The sequence below is a fragment of the Phyllobates terribilis genome, unplaced genomic scaffold, assembly GCF_046119375.1.
Source record: "Phyllobates terribilis strain yellow unplaced genomic scaffold, ASM4611937v1 Scaffold_11__3_contigs__length_659146591, whole genome shotgun sequence".
In the NCBI taxonomy this organism is placed as follows: Eukaryota; Metazoa; Chordata; class Amphibia; order Anura; family Dendrobatidae; genus Phyllobates; species Phyllobates terribilis.
Window position 1 is genome coordinate 258,288,771 of NW_027362771.1, and position 25,185 is coordinate 258,313,955.

General features: G+C 39.3%; 1 protein-coding gene across 1 annotated transcript in view; it reads left to right on the forward strand.

Moving 5' to 3' along the window:
- Positions 1 to 24,205, forward strand: part of NAMPT (nicotinamide phosphoribosyltransferase) — a 44,871-nt gene extending 20,666 nt beyond the window's left edge. Inside the window, exons 4-11 of the mRNA XM_073652225.1 lie at positions 1,619 to 1,747; positions 7,518 to 7,676; positions 10,167 to 10,303; positions 16,983 to 17,208; positions 17,777 to 17,896; positions 18,060 to 18,200; positions 18,319 to 18,453; positions 20,234 to 24,205. Coding sequence (XP_073508326.1) covers positions 1,619 to 1,747; positions 7,518 to 7,676; positions 10,167 to 10,303; positions 16,983 to 17,208; positions 17,777 to 17,896; positions 18,060 to 18,200; positions 18,319 to 18,453; positions 20,234 to 20,347 — 1,161 coding nt within the window. The 3' untranslated portion in view covers positions 20,348 to 24,205. The remainder of the gene's footprint in view (positions 1 to 1,618; positions 1,748 to 7,517; positions 7,677 to 10,166; positions 10,304 to 16,982; positions 17,209 to 17,776; positions 17,897 to 18,059; positions 18,201 to 18,318; positions 18,454 to 20,233) is intronic.
- The last annotated feature ends 980 nt before the right edge of the window (positions 24,206 to 25,185 follow it).

Here is a 25,185-nt window from a genome sequence, read left to right on the forward strand (position 1 = left end):
TTGTTACGTCTAATATTTTCTGATCAGAACGTGATGAGCGGTCCAGGCACTGGCCGCAGACCCAAACTCAACAGCCTCAAGTATGCCGATAAGGCTGATTTCCTTTGAGGAGACCAGCTACCTGTCACGACATTGCGGTTCGTAGTCAGGCCAGTTTTATATATCTGACATTCTTGGTCCAAACTTGGTCTCAAACTATTTAGATCTCTCCATCTTATGTGAATACCTCCCTTGTACCTGACTGCCATTTTCTGGTAGCATGGGATTATACAATCACTGGAATCCTTATTTTCATTAGGAAAGACTTGTAGTTAAAGGGGTATTCCCATCTTCAAGATCCTATCCCAACATGTACTAGGTGTAATGATGATCATTTTAGCAAATCCCTCCAATTAGAAATGTAATATAGTTTTTCTGATTCACTAGGTCTCTTTCCTCATGTGCTGGCATTGCAAGACCTTAGGTATCCATGGTTACGTTCGCTAGCTGCTAGCTAACTGTCACTATATCAGTGGTCGTAACCATGGATACCTACGGTCCTGCGATGCCCGCACATGAGGAAAGAGACCTAGCAAATCAGAAAAAGTATACTACATTTCTAATTGGAGTTATTAATAATAATAAATATTATTCTTACTACATATTAAGATAGGATCTTGGAGATGGGAATACCCCTTTTAAAGCTCCGTCTTTATTTTTTTGTTTATTTTTAAACAGTAACTCTCCCACAGAAAGTTTGACTGGAGAGACTAAAAACCTTTATTGTAAGATGGTAACTGCAAATCTATTAGAGGACTTGTACAGAGAAGTGATTAGATGATTATATAGGTATCTCCATACTACTTCTTCTTCTTTTTTTTTCTTTTTTTTTTTTTTTTTTTTTTTTTTTTCTTTTGGGTGGGAGGGGAGATGGAAGACCCTGCATGTGACAATCAGGAAGCAATTATGCTTGCTGATTGGCAATGACTTCTCCATGTTGCGCCTCTCCAGGGGTGCTCCGCTTTCATGTTGCTACTGCACATAAAGTTGGGAGCATTTTTGGTGCATCACCACTAGATCACTGGGGAAAAAAAGATTAGGTGAGTATTGCTGCTTTTTAGAAATGTTGGCAGCTGTTTAAAATAAGTGGGATGACCCCTTTAGGTTGTTTGGTTATTCTGGGTCCCTTTTTTAATATTTATAATTCTTTCATTTTGTAAGCTAGTCCAAGAGCTATTAGTGTATTATCTTTAATATAATATTTATAGATCCTAGGACAATAATGAAGGGTTATAGATATAAATTAGTAGGAAAACAAGTACAAGTGGATGATAGATTATTTTCCTGGCTAGGAGAATAAATGTCATTGGGACCTGTTCTGCAGCACTGCGTGTAAAAAGGAATCCTTACTATATGGACCATGCAAGTCTGATCACTGTTAGGAAACTGGCATGTAAACTCTGGCACCCAGGGCTATCTGTGGGATTGGAATTTTTCAGCATTCTAGAGCAAGAACACAATGTGAAGGACAGATGGATGATTGTGTTTTATTTCCCTGGGCTATTGCTGTGTGTAGATTATTGAATCTGTACCTTTTTTCCAGATGTAAACCATATATATATATTTTTATGCTTTATAGAAATATGATGGCCATCTGCCAATTGAAGTTAAGGCTGTGCCTGAAGGTAGTGTCATTCCCCGAGGAAATGTGCTGTTCACAGTAGAAAATACAGATCCTGAATGCTTCTGGCTTACAAACTGGATAGAGGTTTGTTTTAGTGATGTAGTTAATACACCCTTTCTATTGAATGTTTATATTGTTTATATGGTTGTTTTGTTTCCTTTCCCCCTTTTTTTTTCTTTTGACCATCTTATGATTTATAAGACTGTCGAACAGTGTCTAGCAGGTCCTGACTTTCAATCCAACCATGCGCAACATCTACAAAGAGTTTATATGGTCTCAGTGTTTCCCCAGACCCTTTAAAACACGGAAATAGTAGTGTTGAGCGAACGTGCCCTGATAATGTGTTATCTGAGTATCTTCGTCTAATATGTTTGAGTCTCCGCGGCTGCATGTTTTCCGGCGGTAGACAGATGCAACACATGTGAGGATTGGCTAACAAACAGGCAATCCCCGCATGTGGTTGCGTCTGTCTACCTTCGGAAAACATGCAGTCGCAGGGAGGCAGACACATTAGACGGGCACGAAAATTATGGAATTGCCACACTTTTTTTTTTTTTTTTTTTTATAAAGGTTTATCCTCGACTTTTTTTGTCCCCCTCCCGCCCCCCCTACAGGGCTATCTTCCTCTTAGAGACAGAGAGTTCCACTCTGCTTTTGTCAGCGAGGCGCCCCTGCTGATGTCATGTTGATTGATGGCTAGCTCTACGCAGTTAGCCGTGGCCGCTCATAGCCGGTAGAGATCGTTGCAGGGCAGAGCAAGCAGGTGGTTGCCGACAAGTACTTTGCCCCATGAGAGAAAAAAAGTCCCGAATATTCACTCAGATTTATTTTACTTCATAAGCACTACAGAAATAAGATATGGCACAAGTCAATGGTGGTTTATTTAACTTCTGAACATTCTGGCTTTGTAAAACATCTGAAACACATGAAAGACAATTATTTTAATAGCATATGTTTTTGCAGATCAACAAGAGAAAATAACATTTTTTTAATTACTCGATGAGGAAAATAAGAGCATGACTTTTGTAGTTTTCATTTCTAAAACAAATGCTGGCACAAGTCTAAAAACACAAATTGGTCTATAGGTAAAAGGAAGTTCTTAGACCTTGCTTTGTTGGATTGGCTACATGAAGTCAAATTTGGCCCCATTGAACATGGAGATTTTTTTGAGGCGTTAAAAACGATGCATTTTTCACTTTTTTTTGCATAGTTTTTTAGTGTAAACTCAATATTTTTGAGGGATTTTGAGATTGAGGCGGATTAAGAGGTTCCGCTAGGTTCCTGCTTGAAAAACTCTTGTGTACACATAGCCAGAGACATTTGCTGAAGTTTTTCTGAAGCCGGCTTGAATATCCCAATATCTACAATACATGATGTCATCAAAAGCTTCAAAAAAAAACACTTCAAAGTCTTTGCAGTTTTACTTTAGAAATTGTGGCTCAAATTTAGAAAAATGTTCAGACAGTTGTTCATAATTTTAGTGAACCACTGACCAGCTTTGCTTCTGAGAGACTCTGCCTCCCTAACATGCTCTTTTTTTATACGTAGTTAATTGACCGTTCAGCTGTTTAATTTGTGCCGCTTACTTTTCTATCTTTTTGTTAATCCTGTCCCAAACTTTGTTGCTGGCATCAATTTCTAAATGTATTACAGTTTTCATTTGGAAAAAACTTCCAGTTTTTCATCTTTGTTCTGTTGTGAAAAAAAATTGCTTAGATTTCCAAATCATTGCAGTTCTGTGTTTTTAATTATATATACACTGCCAAACCGGTCATGTTGAAGGCAGCAGATCGCTCTACACGGCGTCTCCAGACTCTCAGTCTGTCACATGTGCTCAGTGTGAACCTGCTTTCATCTGCACAGGGCGCCAGTAGCAACTTTGCCAATCCTGGTGTTCAGTGGCAAATGCCATGCGTCCTGCACAGTGTTGGGCTGTGAGCACAACATCCATCTGTGGATGTCGGGCCCTCATACCACCCTCATGGAGTCTGTTTCTAACCGTTTGTGCAGACACATACACATTTGAGACCGGCTGGAGGTCATTTTGCAGGGCTCTGGCAGTGCTCCTCCTGTTCCTCCTTGCACAAAGGTGGAGGTAGCGGTCCTGCTGCTGAGTTGTTGCCCTCCTACGGCCCTTTCCATGTCTCCTGGTGTACTGGCCTGTCTCCTGGTAGCGCCTCCCGCCTCTGGACACTACCCTGACAGACACAGCAAGCTGTCTTGCCACAGCTTGCATTGATGCACCATCCTGGATGAGCTGCACTACCTGAGCAAATTCTGTGGGTTGTAGAGTCCTTCTCATGCTACCATGAGTGTGAAAGCACAACCAACATTCAAAAGTGACCAAAACATCAGCCAGAAAGCATTGGTATTGAGATGTGGTCTGTGGTCCCCACCTGCAAAACCACTCCTTTAATTGAGGGTGTCAGCAGTTCCTGCAAGATGAAGGCATTGAAGCTATGGACTGGCCCGTCCGTTCCCCAGACCTGAATCCGATTTGAGCACATCTGGGACATCATGTCTCGCTCCATCCACCAACGTCACGTTGCACCACAGACTATCCAGGAGTTGGTGGATGCTTTAGTCCTGGTCTGGGAGGAGATCCCACAGGAGACCATCTGCAGCCTCATCAGGACCATGCCCAGGCGTTGTAGGGAGGTCATACAGGCACGTGGAGGCCACACACAATACTGCGCCTCTTTTGGACTTGTTTTAAGGACATTACATCAAAGTTGGATCAGCCTGTAGTGTGTTTTTCCACTTTAATTTTGGGGGTGACTCCAAATCTAGGCCTCCATTGGTCAATAAATTTTATTTCCATTGATTTTTGTGTGGTTTTGTTGTCAGCACATTCAACTTTATACAGAACAAAGTATTCAATGAGAAAATTTCATTCATTCAGATCTAGGATGTGTTATTTGAGTGTTCCCTTTATTCTTTTTGAACAGTGTATTTATTTTACTATTTTTTTTTACAGTGTTCCAACTGTTTTGAAGTTGGGGTTGAACTTGTACAACTTGTTCTTTAAGAAGCACTCCCATGAATGTATATTTTTTTTCAATAAGTAAATAAATATGGCATGTGTCATGTGAGTGTACTAATATACTCCCACTACCACCACTTTCTCCGGGATCCAGTGCCGTTCTGCTCCACTTCTTGGTGACGTCACCGCAACTCAGACTAGCCAGCTCACTCTGTCAGCTGGAAGTCTTTTACAATGTAAGCCCATTGAGCCTTGTTCTAATGCTTCATAGACTTGCTATGTAAAAGCCACTTCTGGGTCTCGCAGAGCATAGTGTGACCTGAAGAGTCGGCAGAGCGGTGATGTCACTTATTAACAGAGCAGAACAGCGCTGGAACCCGGAGAGATCGATGTTAGGGGAGTATATTATTGCTCATTCAACGCACCATACACACATTTAATGAAGAAACATATTTACGGGAGTGCTGCTTTAATTTTGTATTGCACCACTTGGTGTTCTAAGTGTATAGCAATATATATGTCCAGTTACTGAACTGAGGGTAGATGGACATGCATTATTCAGTCATCAATTTATTAGTATCAGTTACAGTTTTAAATGCGACAGTGCCCATTTTGATCGCATTGTCGGAGAACCCCTTTTACCAGCATTTCAGAGCTTTTTGGTTTAAAACCAATTAATAGGATAACTCCTTTTTAAAGCTTTTATTTAGGAAAGACATCTACTCAATGACATGTCTATCAAATGGTCCAGATTTCTCTGATTGAAAATTTGTGGTAGCGGTTTAAAAAATGTGGTCCATGACACGCCTCTGTCCAGCAAAGCTGATCTATCAACCTCTCCTCAAGAATACTGGAACTAGCATGGTATGGATTTTTACATTAGTGAAGTCCATGTCTTAAAAGCCCAAGAAAGACCAACAAAATGGCAATTGGAATTATTTTTTTCCCCATTGATTCAATTTTTTTTTATTTTCCTCCTTTTAATCTGGAAAACCATAAGCTATATAACTTATTTGTGGTATGCTTCAGAAGTCTAAGATTTTATACACTTATTTTACACTTAACATGTTGGAAAAAAAAATACTGTTCACCTGCAGATTAACCCCATATCTGCAAGTTGATCTCATTCTAAAGCTGTGCCTCCACCACACTGCAAGCATGGCTGCCATGGGAAATAAAGTTTTCCTCCTAGCAGCCTCCGATTTTCAGTCATAGACATGCTTCAGCAGTCACTGCTAAGCTAATGGTGAGCAGCGACTGCAACCACGCCCTGCGCTTACTGGCAGTTGGCTCCGCGCAGTGCATCAATACAGAGCTGGAGTGTACAGATAGGACAGTATGGGATTGCAGCTGTTGTGTGTGTTTTTAACTCAATGAAAAAAAAATATTCAGGGAATTTTTTTTTTTTTTTTTCTGAAATTTTTATTGAAAAGCTCCAAATGCAAATTTTCCATCTTTCAAATAACAAATGACATAGTAATTCTAAAGTATAAAACATAAGCAAAGTATCTAAAATTCAATTCCCAAACACACCCTAACCCCAAATCCCAACACTCCAGAGAGGACAATTTTTTCATTTTCAGGGCAGTTCTAGAATGACTGAGTATAAAAATTCTTAGAAGGTGGAAGAAAAGAGAGGAAAAAAAAAAGTGACAGAATAGTTAGTGCTAGCCCTAGTTAGAAGATTTGTGGGCAGCCCTGGAGTAGCCAACCAAGGACTCCCATATCTTTTCGAATTTGCAAATAGTTACGTTTATGATAGACTCCTCTTTCCAAGCCATTTATATTATTTATCCTTCTTGTAGTTCTCCCATAGATGGAGGTTGTGTGTCTAACCTCCCTGAATGTTTTTAAACAACCAGGAAAATGTTTTATCTCACAAAAAGCAGCAGCTGCGATCCCATGTTGTTCCCGCTGTATACTTTTCTGTTTTACTCTCCTGCCCAGGAGATGTGGAAAGATCAGATCATGTCCCTGTACGGCCAGACACTGCCATTACACTGTACAGATCAGCGGTTCTTTTATAAGATTATCTCCGCACAGGAACATTTTCTTAACACATCCAGCTATGGAACCTATTATTATTCCAAGATTTTAACATGTACTTTGTTCGAAGGACAGCCCCTTTTAAGCCATTGTGCTTTTGCTACAAAGTAAAATCTTGGCAAACACCATCTAAATATCCAAAGTTTTTAACTCTTTGAATCTTGTCAGGACCACAAAGTAATTCCCAGTGGTAAAGGGAAGAATGCTAACATGTTGAAGGTTCACTTTAAGTTATGGTGAGGGAACGTAATTTAAAGGGAATCTGTCAGTAAGATTAAACCTCCTAAGCCGTCTATATGGGCATGCAGGTAATGGGAAGCAGAATAAAATGATACCTTGTTACCTAGCTGCAGCAAGTATGTTTTGAGACAAAGTTCAGTCCTATTGTCCTGTGTTAGTTTAATGTCTCATCCTGGTAACTCCCACCTTTTTCATGTAAAAAAAAAAAAATAAAATAAACTCTAGAGGCAGATTCTTGTGTAGATCAGTGTCCGGCCCATAGTCTGGAACAGCTTTTTTACACATAAGTAAAACTCTTCTCTGGAATAAGATATTGGATCGCAGATATCATTTTGTTCATCTTCCTGTGACCTATGTGCGTATATAGATGGCTTAGGAGGGTTGATCTTGACAGATCCCTTTTTAAGAATGAAAACATGCCATAATTCCAGTATTTTGACCCCATCTGTTTTATTTCTACTGGCAGCTTAGTATATTCCGTTTCTTTGTTTTCAGGTACTTTAATTTCCAATTTCAACTCTACCTGTCCTTACTTGTTTGGTTTGTTTTTTTTCATTTTTTATTTTATTTTATTTTTTTATGTAGACCATCCTTGTACAAACATGGTACCCGATCACAGTTGCAACAAACTCCAGAGAGCAGAAGAAGATTCTTGCCAAATATTTATTGGAAACATCTGGTAGTTTAACAGGTCTGGAGTATAAATTACATGACTTTGGCTACAGAGGGGTTTCTTCACAAGAGGTAAGATGTTACTGTACAGTTATGTTTAGTTATTTGACCCTTAAGTGTATACAGAAAACTTTTAAAGGGTTATTTCCCCAATGGCAATATTTTTTACAATATAACTATTGTTAATAATCAGTACAAGCCCTACATTACTTTTTTTTTTCCTCATTACTTTGTCTTTTTTCATCTCCTTGTCCCCCTTTGCATCTAGCTTAATATAGTAAATGGGCAATCCTATTCTTATAGTGCTAAAACTACATTTCCCAGCAGCACACTGCTTTTCATCAGTGCTGCAGACCCTTCCCCCTGTTCTTACTTCCTGATCGATAATAAGTTAGACCGGGTCAATACGTGCATCTGACATCTCTTTACATCAGAATATGCTCAACAAACAGCACTAGAAATACTGGAGGTCCATTCCATCGAATAGAGAGAGGACTGGGGTATCGTTAGCAAGGCTGCCACCAGAAATTTCAGGGACCCATACTGGCGAAATTTTCGGGGCCCCCTTGAGACTCCATCCTAGCTCCGCCACAATCCCACAAACTTTCCATGAACCTTCCGAAGTCACACCACCCACTCTTGGAAAAACTCCACTTCTGCACCATGTCCTCACCAATCACACATTAACAGTTCCCATCGAACACCATATCACATACATGGCCATCAGCTTTTGTTTTGGCCAAAAGATTTTTTTATGCTGCCACCACGACAAGGCAGACTCTTCTGGTAGGGCCCTACTCTACTCTAACCTAGTTTAAGAAATGTTTAATATCTAGTACTCTTTCTAGGTATATTTTTATTTTTCGTTAAGGGAATGTGTCACATACATTTTTTTTAAATGACCAATAATATCACATACAAGAGACAAATATCGTCACACCATAGCCAGATCACACATTACCAACACATAGTGACCGAATAATACCACATACAAGGAATACCATCACACCATAACCAGACCACATATCGACCGAATAATACTACGTACAAGGAACGAATACCACCACACCATGACCAGACCACATATTACCGTAGCATAGTGACTACTGATGAGCGAGCGTGCTCGTTTAACCCTTTAAACGAGCACACTCTGGTACTCGCCAAGCATTTTGCGGCGTGCTTGGCATCGATGAAGGTGTATCTGCGGCTGCATGTGTCGCATCTGTCATACACCTCTGACACATGCAGGGATTGCCTGTTTCACAGGCATCATTTGTTGTCCCCCCACCCTCAATTCATTATCATTTGTTCTCCCCACCCCCACGCTCAATTCATCATGATTTGCGCTACCCCACCCTCAATTCATTATTTGCCCTCCCCACCCCCAGATCCCAGTTCATCATGTGCTCTCCCCACCCCCAAGACCACTTAATTCTATTAAAAAAAAAAAAAAAGTTTTTCAAACTTGCCTTTTAATACGATCCCTGCAGGCGCAGCTCCACTACCAGATTGGTATCCTGGTGCTCGATGCCGGCGAGTACACGATGACGTCATCGCGTACGCACCGACTACAGCGCTTCACAGAAGAGGTGGAGGGACACCCTTGGAGTTGCATGCCCGAGAGCGCTCCAAGGCAGAAGCTCCCTGCGCAGAGAAGCATACAGGCGGCATGCCAGCTCGCGATACCCCGGGGCCCGGTGAGCAGAAGCACAAGCGAGGGGGGCCCTGCTCTTTACTGCTGTTCACCAGGCCCCATAGAGCTGGAAGGGCAGTAATGCCCTGATCATTAGGGGGTAATGGCTACAAATCTGTGCAGATTTAAAAATTCTTTACACACGTTTAGTTTTTACATACAGAAAACTGAGAACATATATTGTGGTTTTGTGTTTTTTTTTTTTTTTTTTCTTTTAACGGTTATTCCCAAAATCATAAACTTTAAAGTTACATCCTTTAAATTTAAATACCAGACAACCCTTTTAACGCAAAGTTGTGTGACCTACCTTTTTTTTATTTTGTGTATTAGTGTTATAAAATAAATCACAAAAGTAAACCATTGTCCAGTTGTAATCCATTTTATTTGCTTAATCACATATGGGTCATATTAATCACTAGTTTACATTAGCATGTGCAGAAAAAAAGATTGTAAGTGTATGCCCAAAAATGTTATCCACTATATAAAAGATTAAATGAATTGTAATAACTTTTCAGGAGATGGAAATGTGTTTAACATAATGAAATAACTATTACTGACCTGAGCATGTTCCCTGGCTTCTACAAAGTTTGATTTAGAACAGTAAGCCACTCTGGAAAGCTGCAAGTGTATCCATGTAATTTTCTATTGTACCATGCTTCATGACCAAGACTGGGTTTGAAAGCTGGTGACTGTTTATGGTTTATGTATTTGATTTAAGATGTATTGGAAAACTTTTACAGATCCAGTAATTTAAAAGATTTTTACGTCTTACAAGATATGAAATACTAGATTAGTGTTTGTATCAATATTCCCATTGTGTTGCTGTTCTAACCAACATCTATGAACTAAATGTTTTCCTCCACATTAAGACTGCAGGAATTGGGGCATCAGCTCATCTTGTGAACTTCAAAGGAACAGATACTGTAGCAGGGATTGGCTTGATAAAGAGATATTATGGAACAAAAGACCCAGTACCTGGATTTTCTGTACCAGCTGCGGAACATAGGTAGGTTTTACAATTGACAGTTCTGCTTAAGTTGTACCATTTTAAATGAAATGACTTCATATATCATAAAGACTTAAAGGGAATATGTCACCCTCTGGGAGTTATCAGACCTCCTAATATGGGCATACAGGTTATAGAAATGTAAATCTATACCTACCTGTATGGCCTATAGTAGAGGTCTGATTGCAGAGAAATGTCTTTTTATAAAATACATTTTCATATGCTTGGTGCCCGGGGGATGCCAAGAAATCCCCACCTATCTGCTTAATTTCCATATTTCTCCCCTCCCCTGCACGTCACAGGGCCCAGTGGCGTGCACTCTTGTTCACATCCCGCGCATGTGCAAAGTGCCTCTTTCAGGTGCGCTTTTTTTTTTTTTTTTTTGCTCCCGGCCCCATTTTTCCCTGCAGTGGTCTAGTGTGCAGGTGCCGGGGAGTCACAGTTAAAGTTTTATTCCCATTAAGGGGTATTGTTGGATAGTGCTTGTAAATTCAAACCATATTGTAATTTAATGGCCATTAAAATTTTCAGCCTTTCTCTACATATTACCACTTTTTATATTGTGTTTTACAGCTTGTTGTGTTGGAGACTGGCCACTGCTGCTAAACAGAACATATAGTGCTTAAATGTGGTTTGTTTGTTTATCGAGCATGTAAGCACTGTCTTGATGCTGGCCAGGATTACTGGAGCATGCGGTTACCTCTTAATCCCAACCATCTTAAGCACAGAGTTTACAAACTAGATGGCAGCAGTGGTTGATCAATAAGCTGTAAATAAAAGAAGTGTCGAGTGGCTGCGTGTTTTAAAGCACCACTCCCAGCGTTTTGTTTTCTTTTTTAATTTTACCACTTTAGTGATGCTTTAAATCTAAGGTCCCTGCACTTAGTCTTATACTCACCTGCTACCGTCTTCCCCTTCTATCGCTGTCGCTCCCATCTGTCTCTGGTAGTTTGTGACCTGCCGAATCGCTCCAGTGTTTTATGGAGTGATCCTGAGGTCACTCTTCAATGCAAGTCTGTGAGCACCTTGTTCTGCCCCTGTTCTGGCTCTCATAGACTTGCATTGAGAGCTTGTGACATAATTTCTGACTTCCAGCCAGTCAGTAGTTGCGGTCACAAGATGGCTCCAGAAAAAGGTGACTACTCTGGAGGGTGAGTATAAGACCAGGGGCAGGCAACTTGCATTAGTGGCACCATTCCAGCACTGAAAAAACAAACGCTGGAGTGGTGCTTTAATAAATTACAAATGTGCTTGTTTTTAATAACCCTAATCTGACATTATCCATTTATAAACTTGGGAATAACCATTTAAATATTCACATTGAAATCTTAAATTACATTGTGTTCAATAGCCAAATTGCAAAATCATGTAGTCTGTGCTTAATTTCATAAAAAAAAAAAAAAAAAAAAAAAAAAAAATTGGCTGGTATGTCCTTTCTTAAATCTAGATTAAAGTGTGTGTGTGTGTGTGTGTGTGTGTGAACAATGGGCAAAGCAAGTCACTCGTTACTATAGTAACTTCAGAGGCGGCTTGTTATAGTGATGGCCTATTGTCACCTCTAGTCATGTCCCTGGACACATTTGTATCTGTTCGATCCTGCTGTAAGTTTATTCAACTATATTTACACAGTTTCTAATAGCCATAAGCGTAGAAGATATGTGCTATGTTGACCTGAAGAGCCAGCCACATTGTTGGCAAATAACCCTAATTCACAATCTGAATGAAACTCTGCATAAATATGTAAATTCTAGCAGTGAGTAATCACTAACCTGCACTGTTCTTAGTGTGTTCTAGATTTCCTCATATTTCAGTCAGTTATGCTAGAATAGTAGTTTCCCGGCTTCTGTCCTTTTGTGGTTGAAGTACATTGACCTCTCAGCAGGATCGGGAGATCTGTTTGCCAAGGACAGTGAACCCAGGAAACTACCAAGTAGTAATCCTTGACACACTATAGTTAGAACAGTACAGGTTAGTGATTACTCATTGCTGTATTTTGCACATTTATCCACAGTCAGCGTTTCATTGGGATGGTAGATTAGGGTTATTTGCTTACACGTTGCGGCTGGTTTTTCATGTTGAGACATAAAGCCAAGTAGATATATGCTATTATATACTAGTGTCTTTTTTCATGTATGCTAACAGCCCTGCTGCTGTCAGTGATTGGTGGTAGCACTGGTGTTAATTGATGAGATATTTAGACAGTTTGTTAATGATGGAATAACGCAAAGAGACAGTTGAGAGAATGAAAGATATCAGAAGTTGTAAAAAGAATACAATTTGACTTTTTTTTTTTTTTTTTAAATAAAGGAGATGGTTGATCAAAGGTTTTATTGCATGAGCTAAATGTATTTAACAATTTGCTTATCTGTTCACCCTCCACCAAATGTATAAATAACTTCTATGCACCGAGATGGTCAGATCAAAGAAATACTGCAGGCAAAACTGACATACTGTGTTACACCCTAAAGCCTTATTCGCACGTCAGTGATTTTTCATGTCTGCAAAAAACACACGCGCGCACACACGTGCTCTTTCATCTGTTTTGGGTCTGCAAATCAGAGCAAACACTGACATATGAATGAACCCTTGGTGCGGTACCTGGGGAAGAGGGTGATGGTGCGCTTTTGAATCCCAGTGTCATACACTAACCTCTTATACAATGAGCATCAGTTGAGCTATAATAAATTTTAGTATTTATGAAATGTTACATTTCAGGGAATATCATAGGTCTTCTCATAACCTGTTACAAGTATTTCAGTTATTGCCAGGATAAAATCTGTTTTGCTCTTTTGAAGGGGTTTTACCACAATTTTTAAAAGAGGGGGAGGGGGGGGAGGATCTTATCTAAAACATGGAAAGTGATACACTTGTTAAAGAGAATTCAACTAAAGAAATAACACCCTAAGGCTGCGTGCACACGATGCGTTTTTCATGCGTTTCCGCAGCGGAAACGCATCAAAAACGCATGGTAATCCGCACCCCATGGTCCCCAATAGCATTCCGCAATGTCAATGCACATGCTACGGATTTTTCTGCAGCGCTCATAAATCCGCAGCATGTTCATTAATTTTGCGGAAGCGCCGCCATTGACTTGCATTGAGACGCATATAATCCGTGTCTGTACATTTGTACACGCGGATTATATGCGTTTCAATGTGCGGATGGTACCCAGTTCTGGAGGAGAGAAGACTCTCATCCAGACCTGGGTACCATTGTACCTGTGAAAAAAAGAATAAAATAATAAAGAAAGTTTATATTCACCTGTCCGGCGGCCCCTGCAGCGCTTCTCCTTCCAGGACCTGAGATGACGTCGCGGTCATGTGACCGCAGGCTGTCTCGCGATGTGTCGGTAACCCGGAAGAAGCCAGGGCGAGTGCTGCAGCACACGCCGGGGCATCGGGGGTGAGTATAGCTTTATTTTTTTTATTTTTACGGTCACACTGTATAAATCCATGCTGTTTGCATGGATTTATACAGTGTGACCTAGTTGTCAAGCACTTTCCAAGTGATGCTATCGCCTGGAAAGTGCTTGTCAGTCCGCATGCGGAAACACATGTGTTAACGCATGTGAATCCGCATGTATTCTGCAGGAAAAACGCATGCACAATCTGCATGCGTTTTTTCTGCCAGGGAGATGCAGAAATGCTGCAGAAATTTTCTGCTTCATTTCTGCATCGTGGGCACATAGCCTTAATCTACTTCAGGCAACCCGATACACTGGTTTTCTAATTTGCCCAAAATCGCATAGTTTGTCCACCAGCAGGCTTCAGATATCATCTGTAGTATTCTACACACAGAGGAAGGAAGTGAATAATCACAAAAGGAAATGGATACAGCAAAAAAACATGCATTTATTTAGTACATGAAGATAAAATTATATATTAAAATTGTGAGGGCAATACGCAAAGAAAAGTTGACAAACTTATCAGGTAGGGTATTGTATAAATAAGTGTTGTTCTCCATAGACTATACATTTTTCTGCTATATTTTATATACATAAAAAAATAATGTATAAAATGAAATATTATAAATGAGCAATCCAAAATGAATACACAGCATACATCAAGCAACAAACATACCATGGACAACAAATAGAAACACACTGAAGTTTTCAGTTATTTTGTCCTAACTATTCACCCCCCTAAAGTCAGTATTTTGTAGAGCCTCCTTTTGCGGCAATTACTGCTGCAAGTTGCTTTGGATAAGTCTCTATTAGCTTTCCACATCTTGCCACTGGGATTTTTGCCCATTCTTCAGGGCAGATGGTTTCCTTTGCTGTTCACCAATCTTCAAGTCTGGGCCACAGATTCTCAATAGGCCACTCCAAAACATTTACAGTTGAAACCAGAAGTTTACATACACTATCTAAAATGATATGCATGTTTTTCTCAATATCTGACAATGTCTTTTTATAGTGTATGTAAACTTCTGGTTTCAACTGTACATGTTTCCCCTTAAACCACTCGAGTGTTATTTTAACAGTATGCTTTGGGTCATTGTCTTGTTGGAAGGTGAACCTCCGTCCCAGTCTCAAATCACCCGACAGACTGAAACAGGTGTTGCTCAAGAATATCCCTGTATTTAGCACCATCCATCTTATCCTCGACTTGGATCATTTTACCTGTCCCTGCTGCCGAAAAACATCCCCACAGCATGATGCTGCCACCACCATGTTTCACTGTGGGAATGGTGTTTTTGGGGTGATGAGTTGTTTACTTTGGTGGCCAAAAAGTTCAATGTTGGTCTCATTTGACCAAAGCACCTTCCTCCATACGTTTGGGGAGTCTCCCACATGTCTTTTAGCAAACTTAAAATGCGCTTTACATTCTTTGGAGTGTATGACTGACTTATTGTGGTTTTATGGACTGATACTCCAGTCTCTGCTTGGGATCTCTGCAGCTCCTTCAGGGCTAACTTTGGTCCTTGTGCTGCCTCTCTGATTAATGCCCTCCTTGCTCAGGCTGAGCGTGTTTGGTGGGCGGCCCTTTCTTGGCATGTTTATTGTGGTACCATGCTCTTTCCATTTGATGATCATGGATTTGATGGTACTTCAGGGGATCATCAGAGACTGGGAGATTTTCTTGTGTGTGTGTTTTTTTTTTTTTTTTTTTAAAAAAAACCTAACCCTGACTTGTACTTCTCAACAATTTTGTCCCTGACTTGTTTGGAGATCTCCTTGGTTTACATGGTGGTTTTTGGTTAGTGGTGCCTCTTGCTTAATGGTGTTGCAGCCTCTGTGGCCTTTCAGAAAAGGTGTGTATATACTGACAGACCATGACACTTACATTGCACACAAGTGGACTTCCTTTCACTAAGCATGTGCCTTATGCAGGTAATTGCTTGCACCAGAATTTTTTAGGGGCTTCCTAGCAAAAGGGGCGAATACATATGCACATGCCAATTTTTATTTATTTTATCCCATAAATTTAATTTTTGCCTATAAATTTTTCTCACTTCACCAATTTAGACGATTTAGTGCTGATGCATCACACACAAATCAGATTACACAACACAGTTATTCCCTTTCTCCCTAGTGTGAATACCCATCTAGATTAATGACATATTAACTATGTCTTGGTGTATTATCTTTAGTAGTCAGATGGAGGTACACGCATCCTGAATTCTCATAGCCGGCCAGAAGACTGGGGCCGAGCAGGCTAGTGAATGTTGTAAGCAGCGCTAATGACTCTGCCAGCCAGAGTGCATATGATACAGGCACACAATGTTGGTTTATGCAGCGATATCTAACTCCTGGCTTATACTCACAAAAACTGAAGAAGCAATGACTGCCCCCCTGTAGTGCAGACGGTTGCATAGAACAACTCTGTATGCTGCCATCATTTCAACTCTCCGACTGGCGCACAGTCATCAGTGCTGCTTATAACGATGTGCCAGTGTTCATATGATAGTAAAAAATTTTGAATTTTTGAATGAATTAAAAAAAAAATAAAAATAAAATCTAGAGAGAGATATTATATATAAAATAAATTATATTTACAGTTTTCAGTGTGTTTACTGAGTGCAGCCGTTGTGACACGATCAAGGTTTTTAGATTTAGATATGCAGCAGAGCTGAAAAAGCTAAGCTCACCCATACCAGGCTCTGTATGTACATTCACTATAGGCAGTGAGCTGCTTATCACAGGGCAGAGTCAAACAAGTGCCCGTGCGCCAGCTAGTCACAGCTGTATATGTATATATCTATCTGCCGTATCTGTGCATCATGAATCGTGATATGTGTTATATATAATTACAATTACACTTTCAGTGGTATTATGATTTGAAGGCCTTATCACAATGACCAGTATCACCTCCAAAAACAGTTGATAAGGCCCCACCCCCTTCACAAAAGGCAATGACACAGCTGACCCTATATCCCAACTTTTTACAATGACCTCTTTTTTTTTTTCTTTTTAAACGTTCATGAGATTCTCCAATACAAAACATAGGTCAATCTATTCATTGCTGCTAATGAAGGTTAGTTAAATAAAAATTAGCCCCAGTGTGAAAACTGCAAGATATTATTATTTTTTTTTTCTGATTGTGATCAGGAAAAAAAAACCTAAAAATTGAAATATACTTAACACAAATTTAAGCAATAGGTAATTTCTTATGATGGCTTCCCTTTTAAAGATAATGCCCAAATGTTCTTACATTTATCTTATATTCATATGTTACAGTACAATTACCGCCTGGGGAAAAGACCATGAGAAAGATGCTTTTGAACACATTGTAACACAGTTTTCTTCAGTACCAGTCTCTGTGGTCAGCGATAGCTATGATATTTACAATGCCTGCGAGCAAATTTGGGGAGAAGATTTACGGAGTTTAATAGAATCAAGGAGTGCAGATGCTCCTTTGATAGTTCGACCAGACTCCGGAAATCCCCTTGATACAGTCTTAAAGGTAAGATTTAGCAGAAGTAGAATATATTTCACTATAGCCTATGTTTTTTCATGTATAATTTTTGTTCACCTTTTTAAAGGGAATCTTCTCAGCAGGGTTTTGCTATTTCATCTGAGAACAGCATGATATAGAGAAAGATACATTGTTGGATTCAGGGTATCACTTAGATTACTGGTTGCTGCAGTTATGACGCACGTTTTTAGATATGCAACAGAGCTGAGAAATCTAACCCCACCCATACTAGGATCTGTATGTACATTCAGTGTGTAGACAGTGAGCTGCTTATCACAGAAGGGGTGGAGTCAGACCAGTGCCCGTGCGCCAGCTAGTCACAACAATGATAATGTCCCGGTGATAAAACCTTCAGTGTAAGTAAACAACACACAGCCTGGTATGTGAAACATCGTTAAATTCTGTGTTTTAACCTCTACCTCAGGCTGTCCTCAGATTACATAGCAAAAACCTGCTGACAGATTCCCTTTTAATTTTGTGGGGCTTTATATATTTTTTTTTATCCATATTTATGACTTTATTTTGTGTTTTTTAAAGCTGTATTTTTGATTTCTAGGTGCTAGAGATTTTAGGAAAGAAATTTCCTCTGCAAGAAAATTCAAGAGGTTACAAAGTTTTACCACCTTACATTCGTGTAATACAGGGTGATGGCGTGGATATAAATACCCTGCAAGAGGTAAAGGCTATATTACAGATTCTGGACCATGCGTTAACAAAATGCTGTATCGCTAGGATTTATATAAAGGGGTTTTTTTTGTAGGGGGAGTTTTTGTTTTATTTTTTTGATTACTTATCTACTAACTGTTCTGAATATTTTATTTAATGCTAAATGTTTTCAGATTGTAGAGGGAATGAAGAAACATAAGTGGAGTATTGAGAATATTGCGTTTGGATCTGGCGGGGCTCTTCTGCAGAAACTCACCAGAGACCTATTAAACTGCTCATTTAAATGCAGCTATGTGGTGACCAACGGCCTCGGGGTAAGCAAACAAATTTATGTTAATCGTATTAGATTATCCAGTTTAGGAGGCTTTGTGTGGTGTTTATTTTATTTTTTAATAATCTAAACCTATGTATACTATACCTTTTTTTTTGCAGGTAAATGTGTTTAAAGATCCTGTGGCTGATCCAAATAAAAGATCAAAGAAAGGGCGTCTGTCTCTTCACAGAACCCCCTCAAATGAGTTTGTGACCCTGGAAGAAGGCAAGGGTGATCTGGAGGAATATGGACCAGTAAGTGAAGCAATAATTTGTATCCTCCATACAGGATGTACAGATTGCTGCTTAACCCCCTCACGACTGATCTATACATGTTGGAGTGGGCTCAAAAGCAGAGAGAGCCTCACGCAGGGCAGGTGCTTGGTATATTACATTGCTGGCTTCTGCCTCTAACAGTGAAAGGTGTGCCCGCCAATCATTTCTGTTAATCAAAATGCTGTTGTCAATCACTGACAGCAACATATTGGGGCACTTAAAATGCCGCTATGACATCCTGTTATGTGATCTCTTCTGTCACTTCCAGCCTGTGGCTGGGTTTTATAGGAGACTTTATTTTTTTTCAAGTGATTAAAACGGTGATCGCGGGTTTAAGTCCTTTAAGGGGACAAACAAATAACGTAAAAAGCAGAGAAAAAAAGGTTCCTAAAAATTCAAGCCACCCATTCCCACCCCCCTCAATTCCCCATTTAACAATAAAAGAAATGTAAAAAATTATACATTTGGTTTTGATGCATCCAGAAAAGTCTGATCTAAAATAAAATTAGCATGATCAGTAAACGCTTTAAAACGAAAAACAATCTGGATTGCAGGTTTTTTTGCGATTGCTGCAATAATGCAAAAAATACTATGTTTTGATTAATTAATTACATTTTATGTACCACAAAATTGTGTGATAAAGGCTGCGTGCCCACAAAGCATTTTCCAAGCGTTTATGCTGTGGAATTTACGCAGCGTAAATGCTTGGGAAACGCTTGGTAATCCGTCCCCAATGACAAGCCGCAATGTCAATGCCCATGCTGCGCTCAAAAATCCGCAGCATGTCCACTAATTTTGTGGACACGCAGCATAATCGCCGCCATTGACTTGCATTGGACCGCATGACATCCGCATCACTGCATGCATATATCACACTGTTCAATGTGTGGATGGTACCCAGGTCGGGAGAAGAGGAGACTCTCATCCAGACCTGGGTACCAGACCTGGGTACCATAGAAACTGTAAAAAAAAAAAAAAAAAAAGAATTTAAAATAGAAAATAAAGATTATACTTGCCTTCCGATGTCCTCCCGGTGTTTTGTCCGGTTTCTTGCACTGCTCGCGCTGTTGTGAAGGACCTGCCATGACGTCATTGAGTCATGTGACCTGACACATGACTGAATGACGTCACCGCAGGTCCTTCACACCACCGCGAGCAATGCAAGAAACCGGACAAAACACCGGGAGGACATCGGAAGGCAAGTATAATTTTATTTATTTTTTTTTAACTAACTTGGTCACACTGCTATAAATCCATGCTGGTTGCATGGATTTATATAGTGTGAACAAGTTGTCAAACACTTTCCAAGTGATGCTAAAATCACTTGATAACCCAACCCGCATGCAGAAATGCATGCAAAAACGCTCGACAAACGCTTCTACCTGGCAGGAAAAACGCATGTAAAAACCGCATGCGTTTTTCCTGCCAGGGAGAAGCGTAAAAAATATGCAGCATTTCTGCATCGTGGGCACATAGCCTAAAACCAATTTTGTCACGTAAAGCTCCCACACAGCTCGATTGATTGATAGAAAAATTTGGTTTGTGTCGTAATTTTCCAATTATATAGATATAATTTTTTTTTCTGGATAGCAACATTTAAGACTTGAATTTCTTTTTTGAATGGTTTGTATGGATGGTGGGGGGCAGGGGGGTGTGCACGCACGGTCAAGGAAAAGTCAGATTAGAGATAAAATGGGGATATTTTGCTTTTATAAAATAATGGACTTGTTATGCTGCTCTTCTTTTTTTTTTTTTCTAGGATCTTCTCCGCACAGTGTTTAAGAATGGCAAGATAATTGCCTGTTACTCTTTTGATGACATAAGGAGCAACGCAGGACTGAAGAACAGAGAACTAGAAGAAGAGATTCATTAGATGCAGACCTATGTATATCATTTTATATGTAAATCTTAGATAATTTTCACTGTACAAACCTGTGTCAATTTACCTTTTGTGTTGCCATTTTTTATTTTATATGCCGGTTTGTCAATACTTTTATCTGAATTACTGTCTCTCTTGGCCACTATCTCCTGAGGACCTGAAATGAAACCCTTTCCTCCAGATAATACAACCTTCTCCTTTAATTTTGTACAGCAGAAAACTGTAAAATATATTTAATCTTACGTGGTTCCCTGTCTGTGCTTGTACATTTTTTATTTTACGAGCACAAATTTACAAAGCCAGTATATTGTGTTTTTAGTTAAAGATTTTGACTCTTAAATCAGTGGAAAATTATCGGTTTCTATCATCTCAGTTAGATATATTTTATATACATTCAAGTAATGAAATTGTACCCGGCTACAAGATCACTTTTTTATTTGCCTTATATAGCTAGCACTAATCTTTGTGTCTTAAGAAAGAAAACATCGGCCTTTGTGTGGCATCTGTGATTACATTCTGTAGATGGTGTGTGTACTAACACACTGCGTCATATATACTGTATTAGTATAGTGTACCCTTTATATAATGTGTATACTGCACACTAATCCATGGAACATGATTCTGGAAGCTTGGTATCCTAATAATCATTGACTTTATGAAGCTTTACAAGAATCACTCATCTACATAACAGGCGATCATACCAGAAAAGCCAAAGACTAACTGTCAATACAGTTGTTATGTCCAGTCATAATAAATCTCCCAAAATGTAATCCAATATTTCACTCAACGTTTGGACAGTTTTTATTGCTGGCTGCAGAATTACATGCACCTCACAGGAACTAGATTGATTAATGAAGCATAACCTCACAATTTACCAGTTACGGTGGACTTTTGTTTGCCATATGCATCGTCCAGGCTCCTGATACATATGTCAAATTTATCCATTGGTCCCCATTCACCCGACAGATGCCAAGACTATTTTTGGACATTTTTTTTGAATACTTCCTATGGTGGTCTTAAGGCTTGAGTATATGCCTTGTTTTAAAATGCACCAGTTCAGTCTGGTATATTGTGGTCTTCATTTAACCACGTAGTGGAGCCTGCAGTACGGCTAGCATGGGCAAAGTTTCTCGATCTCCAGAAATTAACATTCTGTTTCTTTTTTGGTAGGATGTAAGTAATTCATAAAGTTGTGCAAAATGTGTAATAAATTATGTACCATCTACCATTGTTACCATATTGCAATGTTGGATAGAAATGACTGCCCCTCCAGTACACTTTTACAGCACATCAGGATGCTCCATTAACTCACATTACGCATTTTGTTTTCTTCTGACTGTTTGGAGCCAGTCCTGTGTTTTTTGTTTTGTTTTTATTGGCAAAAATAAAATTGTGTTGGAATTTGGACACCAAGGCTAGGGCTACACTGTGACTTTGGCCATGACACGGGCCACACGACCAAGGTTCCCTAGGTGTCGCTGCTATATCGCAGGGTTAATAGTTCCAAGCTTCTGATAAAGGCCTAATTTTGGATGATATACGCGTTCCTAAAATTAGCAGGCTTTATTAGAAACCTGTCTGTTTTACTATCAAGTACTAGTGACAGTGTGGAGCAGCAGATCGTCTGCACTCAGAACCAAACCCACTTTGCTTCAGGTAACAGATTTCTTTTTTTTTTTTGTCCAAAATGAACATCAGATTATAAATAAGTTTGCAGCAATAATGAAATCCTTTCTAAAAAGAACAGGTGAACACTAGGATATTGAGAGTTTATGCAGAATGACATGTACTGGAAACTAATTTTTATAGAAACCATTCTTTAGTCTACCATGGACCTATCGAATTTCTGCAGTGACTTCCTTCTGTATGTTTTAATGTATTTTCCACATGCTGTAGCATTTTGATGTATTTTTCTATTGAAGAGTCTATTTTCGTTATTTTAACTTTTATTTTCACCTGGCTTGCCTTCTTTGGGTTTTGTATTTGCTAAAAACGAGTTGTTGTGTTGACTTCGTAAAGGCCACAAGAGTCACATTGGGAGGAGAGATCCCTAACTTGATGGACAGACTAGTAGTTTTCTACCATAACTTTAACCATGCCCACTTACACTGGCACATTACTCTGCACTGGATAATTTTCTAATAATTTAGTAGTTTTTAGGACAAGGTGTATTGTCTGATCAAGATGCAAAACGTTTTAAGGCCGATTCATTGAAACTGCTCCATCGAGCCCGCTCATTGAGACTGGTGTGCGCAATGCCAATGTGTCCAAATCATTAAGAGGCTTAGTGAATTAGGCGCACCTTGTAATTGTCGTGCGGCCCCGCCAGAAGTGTCCTCCAGTTTCTGACACGATAGAACTTTTAAAAATTTGTCGGGTGGGCGTAGCCACGTCCATATAGGCATAGCTAGCAGAGATTGGAAAATGTCAAATTGCAATATTTTATAGCAAAATCTGCAACGACTTAATGTTTTAAGCCAGAATTCTTGTGTAAACGGCTTTAATGAATTGGGTCCCTTGTGTGCATTGAGATTCTGTCTAGGTGGCTACAGTTGGGTGATATTTGCTGCTCGTGTCTATGTATAATCATAGGCGTGATTCAAGTATTGTACAGTCCCATTATTGCCATCAGAACATACATCAGCAGTCACCGCAAATATTAAAAAAATATATATATATATATATATATATATATATATTCTTAAAGTATGCACTATCATCACATAGCCGTGGCCAGCATATCCTCTCAGAGAGGAGGATAGCCACTTTAGTGGATAGGTTATGTTTAGATAAATGTATTTGAATCTCATGTAATACCTTTTTCCTGCAGACAGGATCTGCAGCCTTGTGTCGGTATGCTCTCATCCCATGCGGTGTTGGTTAATTGTAGGGCATGGCCTCTTGGTCTTGAGATGAAATGCCTAAATATACATTTCATTCCTTTTAAGGTTGTTTTGCTACTTGTGTTGATTGATTTTTTTTTTTTTTTAATTGTGGCTTTTGTCATTCTGTAAAAATAATAATAAACTATTTTAATAAGTACATCTAAAGTTCCCTTCTTGCTATTTTTGTAAGTGAAAAGAAATTGAGTGAGAACTGCTGCTTTTATTGTATTTTATCATATTTTAGGTGATTGATAGGCATAGCTATGGGCATGCACTGAAGGCCATCTACATAACACCTCCTTTTTTTATTTTTGATTTCATTTTCCAGTCAATGGCACCTTACCATCTTAGTACCACGCCCGGGAAATATATAAATATTTTTTTTTCCTTTCACTTAGCAATGTAAACAATACAAAGAATATTTATTAATGTCTATCATTTAAGCAAGACTTGGGCAACCTGTGCATTCAGGCTACCAAGAAGTTCTGCCACAGGTTTCTTCCCTGTCGTATGAAATGAGAAGGCTATTTGCACAGTGTTTAATCTCTTCCATATAGAAGCAGGCCTTCATCTTCAGAAAGCTTATGTGGTTGCCCCTTTGATTCTATATACCATTCATACATTTTAGCAGTAGATTTCCACTAAATAAAAATGGACTGCAAGCTGTTTATGTATGTTCATATAATTTATTTGGTCATGATGTAGTGTTCAAATTTTCTGTATATATATTTCCTTCTCTGCACTGTAATTGTATTTTGTAGAGACCCGTGTCTCAAGGAATTGGAAAGCTAAGTGCACTGATATTTCTTTACAAGATGATTGCCGGATTTTACATTCCTAAAACTCTTATGTGGAATGTGAGGTTTTAAAATTTCTATCCTTTGTCAAATTTACTATATTGTAATAAGGCTATACAGTGCCCTGTATTGAATATGAAAGACAATAAAACTCTACCTTCCCATTGTAACTGAATGCACTTTTTATTTTCTTCTTTATAAATATAGAAGGGATTTCATAGTCTTTACTGACACTTACTGTAAAGCGTTACTTGTTCTAATCATTGAAAGTTGAGCATGTTGACATCTAACTGTCTGGTTTGCACTTCAGAAAACCCTATAGCAAGTACCTTCATCAATATTTAGAAAAAAAAATTGCATATCACTTAATTGGCCATTCATCATATACACTCCTCAATAATGAAGGTGCAAAACCAAGAAGGGAAACTTATGGAAATTACAGGGTCGATGGACAGGATAATTATTTGAAAATTGTTTACATTTTTTTTTTATCTGCATTGCATGTCAAATTATTCAGTATGGAGTATGAGCGCAACTAGCAGAAATATGCCTTACACGCCTTGGCATGATATTAATGATATTCTTAATGGTTGTCTGAAGAATATTCTGCCATGCTGTATGCATTTGGGCAGCCCCCCTTGCAATTGTCAAGCAGTGATGAGCTTGATGGGAGGCAAGTCTGGAGAAACTGCAGGCCATAGTAAAACAGACGATACAGACTACTCAGATTAGCATGAGCAACATGCAGCCTGGAGCTGTGTTTAAATGGCTACAGGGACAATTTGGAGAAATGGCTGTACCACATTTGATCCATTCTGTACTTCAAGTGAAATGAGACTTCTCATAACTATCCTATAGTGTCTACACAAACCATCAGAAGGTGTTTGCATGACTTTAGGCTACGAGCCAGATATGCAGCTGTAGGTGTTCAATTAAACTCATGCCACCGCCTTCAAAGACCTAACATGGTGCAGAGCAAGACTGCAATGAAAGTTGAAATTGAGCTCTATCCTCTTTGGTGGATGAGTCCTGCCTTTGTCTTGGGTGCAATGATAGCCGGAGATTTAGCTAGAGAGCACATAGGCAACACCATGAAGATGCGTTTATTAGGGAAAGGCATCCTGGTTCTTCTCTTGGGATTTGGTGTGAC